The 8,218-nt window shown below is 37.0% G+C and overlaps 1 protein-coding gene across 1 annotated transcript in view; it reads left to right on the top strand.

The window, feature by feature from the left end:
- The window catches only part of si:ch211-278a6.1 (SRC kinase signaling inhibitor 1), a 120,278-nt gene extending 114,415 nt beyond the window's left edge, over positions 1–5,863 (top strand). The window contains exon 23 of the mRNA XM_036213181.1: positions 3,974–5,863. Coding sequence (XP_036069074.1) covers positions 3,974–3,979 — 6 coding nt within the window. The 3' untranslated portion in view covers positions 3,980–5,863. The remainder of the gene's footprint in view (positions 1–3,973) is intronic.
- Positions 5,864–8,218: the final 2,355 nt, after the last annotated feature.

Raw genomic sequence — 8,218 nt, 5'->3', positions numbered from 1 at the left:
CAGCCATCTTGTATGTAATAAAGTTGAAAAAAAGCTGAAAAATGAAGATAATTCCTGACGCTTATAAACAATATAATATAATATATATATAAGCCAATGCTTAGATGGTATTTTTGTGCTTCATTTGTGCAAATAGGTGAAAAAACATAATTTGAAAAATATGAATCATAGATGAACCTTCATAACTCACAGACCTGTGTGATTCCAGGCTGGAGAATGCAGAGAAATAAATGAGATTTGGAGAGATTTGGGAGATGTGAAAGTAATAAAGCTCTGGTCTCCTCAGACTAGAAGAAAATTGGGAAGAACACGTTCAGAGTCGAGTAATAACTACCACTTCAGTCACTTGCAATCACTGATCATTTAATATGAAGAAGCCTTTTTTTTCTTAAAATCATTAAGTCCTTCAGGTTTTCTTTTCTTTACATCTCTCTTCTCCATTTTAACACGTTCTTCCATTGACGCACACTGCCGGTTTTGCCTTTTTAATCTGTCGGTTTTGTTCCGTCTATATTCGGATCTCGAGTGGATCCCAACACGCGTCTCATAAAAGAGCAAAAATCGCTCTATTGTTTTTAAATGATGCTCACACGGCGTCGTCTCTTTGTGGAAAGGCGTTCTGAAAGACTTGAATGCGTGAAAGTCCTCAGAGGGACAGCACGCCACTCAAAAGCAGAATGTCGGAGGAAGTGGTTGAGCAGGCGACAAGAACGCTCTGAATAAGAAAAAGGAGGGATCCAGCTGATTAAAACAAAGGAGGGTAAATCATTATCGCCACAGTTTAATGTATGTAGACATTTATGGTGGAAATAAGGGACGGAAGAAACGAAGAATAGAGAATTTCCTCAACAAAATCATCAGATTTACAAACTTTCCCTTCTGTTCGGTGTATATGTTGCTGCAGCTTTTACTTCTTAGAGCTAAAAGAAACTTTAAAGGTTTTATTAACCCTTTACCCCCTGTTCAACCAAACAGAAGAGGAAAAAAATACTAAAAATATTGATTATTACCCCAAAGCAATAAGCAGCAGAAAACCTTTTTTTTTGGTTGGGTAATTAAAGGGTTAAAATTTGTATTAGAAGGAATTTAGAAAACAAAAAACTGTAAAAACACTCAAGTTTTATCAAGTATATTTGTCTGATTTCTAGTATAAATATATTTGATATAAAACAAAACTAACATACTAGTAACTTTTCAGTAAAATGTAACAACTTTTTTAAAAGTAATTAATCTTTAATCTCTTTATAATTGATTTTAAAATAACATCTTAATTTAAAACATTTCTAATTAAGTTAGACTTTGTTATTTTACTTTACATACATTTTTAAGTTAATTTTGTGATTGGTCTTATTTAAAAAAAATGCTTGTTTTGGCAAAACTGTAAAGTTTTATGTCATTTAATTTATATATATAATTTTTTAGATATTTATTTTCAAAATGCATCATTCTGGTCTTAAAACAGTCAATAGTTGCTCTTAGAATATGATATATTTAGGGGAAAAGCGCATAAATTAAATATTTTTTTTAGCAAAACATGCTTATTTTCAAACTTAATAACTTCAATTACCAGAGTAATTTACCTAAATAATAGTTTTTATATTTTTCAGGCTTAATTTTGTCTTAAAAAGGCAGAAAGTCCCAATATATTTTTAAAAATCTTATTAAGACACATAGTACTAGTTATATTGGCCAATTTTCTTAAATCTTTGAATTCATTAACTTATTTTGACAAGGACATTTCCAGCTTGACTATAGTTAGATCATTAGGATTTCTCAATATTCATCTTCTTGGTTTCAAGTGTAAGCATCTTTTTTCTCCCTCCTCTTTTGATCATATGTCCCTTTAAAAAAAAAAAAGAAAGAAAAAGTAACCTAAAATATCTGCCCTTTTGGCTCCCAGTGGTCTTTAAGACTGTTCTCTTTTAAGTCTTTCAGCCAAATTACAGTGACATTTCTGGGACATTCAGAAGTGGGCTGAGGCAAAGGCGTGTAAGGAGTGTGTTTCTGTGAGGACACCTAGCATTCCCTTTACCGTCACTTCAGTGAAACAGACTTTGTGCTTCTTACACCTTCAATTAAAACGGCTGACGAATGAACACGTCCTGCTCTCCAAATGGATGCGTAATTTAAATCAATCAAACTCAATTGCACACCTTAGGTCGCAGGGATAAACATTTATCGAACACTTTAAAACTAGATTTTTCAAACTTTAAAACTGTAACTTTTTAGCATAATTATGAACGAGATATATAGCATTTTCTGTAATAATGCTAGTGGGAGTGCTGTAAGCTGAATTTGGCCGCTAAAGATGCTAGTGCTCATAGCTGAAAACGCTGAAGATGATAGCCTGCTAAAATATTAGCTAGATGAGAAATTAGCCTAAAAAACGGAAAAAAAAACTTGGGTTAGCCAGAACAGCTAGCATGTAGCTGAAAAAATAGCTAAACTTCAAAATATCCTGCAATAATGCTAATGTGAATGCTGTAAGATGAATTTGGCTGCTGAAGATGCTAGTGCTGATAGCTGAAGATGCTGAAATTGATAGTTAAAAACACTGAAGATAATAGCAATCTTAAATATCGACTAAAAGCCAAATTATCCTCAAAACTAAAAAAAATAAAAATAAAAAAGTAGGTTAGCCTAAACAGCTAGTATGTAGCTGAAAAAAGAGTTAAACTTCAAACTAGCCTGAAAAACTGAAAAAAGCAAGCTAAAACAGCGAGCTTGTAAATATTAGCTTAACTCCAAATTAGTATAAAAAACAGAAAATATCCTAAATTAGTCACAAGAGCTAGCATGTAGCTAAGAAGATTAGCTAAACTCCAAAACAGCCTAAAAACTCTGAAATAGCCAAAACAGCTAGCATGTAGCTGAGATATTAGCTAAACCCCAAAATAGCCTAAAAAAATCTAGTAGAATGCTAATTTAAAAAACTTTAAAACTGTAACTATTTAACATAATTATGAATAATAAAAACGCAGGAATATTATTCCAGAATAAATCAACTTAAACCTTAAATAACTTTCAATACTTTACCCTCCATAAAAATATATTTTGTTAAAAAACACAAGTTGGCAATAAGCATAAGTCAACATCACAATAAAATAAAATGATTTGGGGGGCCGGATCTGGCCCCAGGGCCTTGACTTTAACATATGTGATCTAAATAAAAGTTTTTATTTTAATGTCTCTTTTCCTTTTTTTTCCCTAAAAAAAACCCTTGGAAATTTTGTGGCAAAAGCTAAAAAAAAAAATATTTTTTACTAAAGTCAACATAATTGTGGCATTATGACCAAATAATAATGATTAAAGACAGTTAAGAGACAAACAAGATTAACATGATGGTGTTATGATTTTGACTTCAGCCTCATATCCGGTCTGTCCTGTGGTAGACAGGTGTAAAAGTGAGTCTGCTCTCCCACTCAGACCAGAATAACTGTGACAACAGGTTTAGGAAAAGTTTTTAATAGGGACCAACCCCTGGGAGGAGGTGACATCTGCAGAAAGACAAACCTGCTCTCCACTTCTTCAACTTTCAGAGCTTTTTTATTCTTTCTAGGAATTTCTGACAGAGTTTTTTTGTCTAATCTCCACAAAATTCAAAATCAATGCTTCATTCTGTTGAAACAGCGCCATCTTCTGACTATTTCCTGCATTACCAGACGGTGCTAAGGTGTGGCTCCACCTTAATCTGACATCTTTAAACAAGTGTCAAAGGAAAGATAGTCAGCAGAGGAAGCAGCAGCTGATGTCTTTCACACAGGGGTATCAGTCCTGATGTTTCACGGCGTGCATCACACATGCTGATATCAGCCTGAATAACGGTCTCCTGTCTTTGTCTCTTGTTTTGTCCTCCTCCCCCCTCCAAACCCTGAACTCTGTGTTTCTTCTGACACTTGTTCCTGCGGCGCCTCCTCCGTCCCTGTGTGAACTCTCGATTCCCACCTCCATCTACCGTACCGTGACCCCACAGCAGTGAGTGACCCTCACCTGAGGCCGCTCTTGCTCACACCTTCCTGCCCTCTTTACTCCCCCATCCACTTGATTCACGAATGGACAGGTTTAAGCATGCCTGAGGGTTACGCAGAGGTACTAAAGGGAGCCACAACCAAGTTTATACCTATAATTTTTCACGATTTCCCACTTTGACCCCTGAAGACTTCATCTTTTTTGCACTCCTCCTCCACCTCCCTCCTGTCTTCTGTTTCCCCTGCTCTATTTGAAGTCCTTAGGGACCAGCACAACTGGCATCATTGAGCCATACGTCCCTGGTTTCAAAGCAGATTTGCCCTCCCTGACCGTCTCCTCGAGCCAAGCGAAAGCCCTCCTGGCGAGCCTGTCGGCGTCCGGTCTGAGCGCAGAGGCCCTGCTCCTCTCCTCCGCTCTACGTCGGCGCCGCCTGCTACGCGAGCAGCGAGCCTCCTCCCTGTCCAGCAGCCAATCATCCTCCGCCAGCACCCCGACGACGTCCTCGTCTCCATCCTCTCCCAATTTCCCAAATTATTTTACTTTTTCTGGCCGACAAAGTCTCGACACCTCCTCCTGTCTCAGCAACTCCAACGACGGCGGCGGCAAAACTGGGAATTTGTACCTCCACCATGAACACGACCACGAGGAGAATGTGAGGGAAAGCAACTGAAGCATCAAATGACAGCATCAACTTTTTCTCCAAGTAAATTCACTCAAGTTTTACTTCTTTTTTGGAAGAGATTCTCACTCTGATCTGGTTCCTCTGCAGTTCTCCCACGCAGTCCTACTGCCAGAGACTGAGCGCACGAGCAGGCCTCCCTCCCACTGGCTGTCTGCTCTAAGCTGTTAAGTTGGATGTATTCTCATCTTCATTTCAGCCGTGATCATAGAGAATAGAACAATCACCGAACTCGACTATATGTTTATGATGCTTTTACATGAATGTGAATCTGTTGGGAGGATTTTCTGATTAAGGTGATGATTGTAGGTAATATTTCTTTAAAATGGCGTCTGAGTTTTGACTTGGTGCTAAATTTTCCCCTCTGTTTGTGCACCGTCTTCACATTTCTCAGCACCTCCTTTAATTTTATATCTTCGAAAAAGCAAATCTCTAATTAAAAGTTTAAAATATATCAATAAATCTACAGACCAAAACAACAAATTTCTATTTAATAGATATAGAAAGGCACAGTAACTCAAACAGAAGGGAAAAAAAACGCATTTCATATTGTATTTGATTTTATTTTCTTGTATGTGTATTAACTTGTTCTTTACGACAATCAAGATGTGTCCACTGTAGCACCGTCCATGTCGTTTTCAACACCCATTCCAAAGATTTAAGCACACAAAACAATAACAAACACACATGCAGTAAAGCCAAGCAGACTAACTTTTTTCTCTCACTCAAGTTAAGTCACATCTGCCGCACCACCAACTGACCAAAACATTTAATCTTGTGTGTGTGTGTTCGATCGGTCTTTTTAAGCTCAAACTTTATCTGCTGCGAAGAAGCTCCCAGAGCTTTCAGTTGTTTGCACATTATCGTTCACAAATTTAGCTGATGGCCCCCCATCAGTAAAATAAATCAGCACACTTTACAAATATTTGAAATCCTCTGGCTTTTACAAGAGAGAACAGAAAAACAGCACAATATCGACTGAGATATAGACGTTTGGAGCTAATTTAGCTGTAAAACAATTCAAATCTTTACCTTATATGGAAATAGTGTAAAAAAAGACCCACTCCAATTAAATTGTGTTTTTTGGTGTTTTCAACGCTTTCTTGTGGCATTTTTCTAAAGATAGGGGGATATAGTCGGAAAAATAAGCTTTATTTCTTTTTTCGATCAAATGGAGCCCATAAAGGGATATCAGAGTTAAAAAAGAAAAAAAAAGTTTTCTGGTTACTATCTGGTAAATATGGTAGCTGGAGCTTACCAGAGAGTAACTGGTGCCGACCAAATAGTAACCAGATTTTTTTGTTTGTTTTAGAAAAAAACAGATTGCATCTGGTGCTCACCAGATAGTAACTGGTACTCACCAGATAGTAACTCGTACTCACCAGATAGTAACTGGTGAGCACCAGAAAGTAACCAGAAAAAAATATAGTATCTGGTACTCACCACATAGTAACTGGTGCACACCAGATAGTAACTGGTACTCACCAGATAGTAACTGGTGCACACCAGATAGTAACTGGTGCTCACCAGATAGTAACTGGTACTCACCAGATAGTAACCAAAAAAAAACAGAAAGTATCTGGTGTTCACTATATCGTATAGTAATTTAGATTTTTTTAAGAGAAAAAAACATATAGTAACTGGTGGTTACCAGATAGTATCTGGTGCTCACCAGATTGTAACTGGTGCTCACCAGATAGTAACTGGTACTCACCAGATAGTAACTGGTGTTCACCAGATAGCAACGGGTACTCACCAGATAGTAACTGGTACTCACCAGATAGTAACTGGTACTCACCAGATAGTAACTGGTGCTCACCAGATAGTAACTGGTGCTCACCAGATAGTAACTGGTACTCACCGGAAGTAACTGTTGCTCACCAGATCGCATCTGATGCACACCAGATATTAACCGGACAAAAAAAAATGTTTTTTTCAAAAAAAAAATTTTTCTACTTATTTTTTTGGGGGGGGGGGTTTCACTTTGATGTCCCTGTAGGGGCTCAGTTGAATCAGGAACAGACAAAATAAGAGCAGGTTAAAAAAAAAAAAAGATTGTATTGGTTATGTCTAAATTATGCTGGGTGGGCCAAAATCCCCCTTCTCCAAGGTCTCAGAGATGGGGAGGGGGAAAGGGGGTGGGGTTTCACCATGCCACCTTCCCAGACCTTATTCAGAGGTAAGTTTCTAATGAACTCTGCAGAAACTATGTCCTAGAAGAGTACTTTTTGTTTTTTGGGCAAAAAATGTCATAATCCTAATCAAAATACCACTGGGGATGCTTTGAAAATACCTCAAAAGACGATGGGAGTGGGTCTTGAATGTTTGAAAAGACTGAAACGCACGCCAGGGTATAAAAAAGAAAAAAAAGTTATTCCAGCTTAACATTTAAGAAAAGTTTACTATATAGTACTAAATTAAAAATAGTTTAAGAATATAAAACACTGAAAAAGATGACTATTGAAAATATTTAAAAATATATGTATAACAGACTACAAAGATTTTCTTCTTCTGCAGAAGTTTTTGCACAGAAAAGATGAAATTAAAATCCTCATTTGAAGAATGTAAACAACTGCTAGTGTCAGAGAACATATTTTAAAAATGTGTACATAAAAAGAAAAAATATTCTAAAATAGAATATATGTAAACAATAAAAATCTGGAATTAAAGTAATATTAAGAGAACACTGGACTATTTTATTTAAGCCGTTTAAAAGCTTGCATCTGTGCATGTGGCATAGGTAACCTGCAGGTCTTGGAGCAGCATACACTCTCAGACTCACTTCTTTTATAGAATCAAGCGCAGTATTTGGTAAAAACAACTTCACCAACAGTAAATTTTATCTATAAATAAGTAAATGAGTTGAAATTTTACCCATTTCAGATTGATGAATCTGGTTAAATGAGTGTTCTGTTAACACTTACATAAGTTGTTTGTTATTCATGAAATATTCATTAATGGAGACCCGTGTGAAGCTATTGAAGCTCCATCACAGTCCTGTCAATGATTCTTTCTACGGTCTGGAGCTGCCGGTCGCCTGAACTGGCCTCCAGGCTGCATTTTAGCGAGTTAAAGAAACAGCCAAAGTGATTCTTCCCTCCAGAGTATCGAAGTTAAATCCATTTTATTGTGTCTTTGACATTAAAACATGCAGAGGTTTTTGTCAAAGAGTGGGCAGCGTCGGCGGAGGGGATTAATTCGAGGATGTGAGTTTGAAGCCTCCTTTTTCTAAGCTTTAACCCCGTCTCCATCCAGAGTACTTGTGATGTAAGACACTCGGAGAGATTAGAGCGCCAGTTCTGACAGTCAAAGCAACTGACTCTTCTTTGTTTAATTTTTTTTGAAGAACCCCTTCTTATGGGGAGCCTCAAATATTAACAGTATGTGCAATGTTTGGTTGGTTCCACGCCTGCCTGTATGTCTCCAAGGACCTGTTTTCCCTGTGCCTGTAAGAATTAATTACCAGAAATCACCATAATATTCTAAAATATGGAGATCTGCTGCACTTGCAGAACACGACCAAGTTACTTTTTCAAAGTAAATCCCAGAATATATTGATTCACTTTAAAT

Source organism: Oryzias melastigma, linkage group LG8 (genome assembly GCF_002922805.2).
Source record: "Oryzias melastigma strain HK-1 linkage group LG8, ASM292280v2, whole genome shotgun sequence".
NCBI lineage: Eukaryota > Metazoa > Chordata > Actinopteri > Beloniformes > Adrianichthyidae > Oryzias > Oryzias melastigma.
The sequence above is the reverse complement of the archived record's forward strand: the minus strand, read 5'-3'. Positions and strand labels throughout refer to the sequence as shown.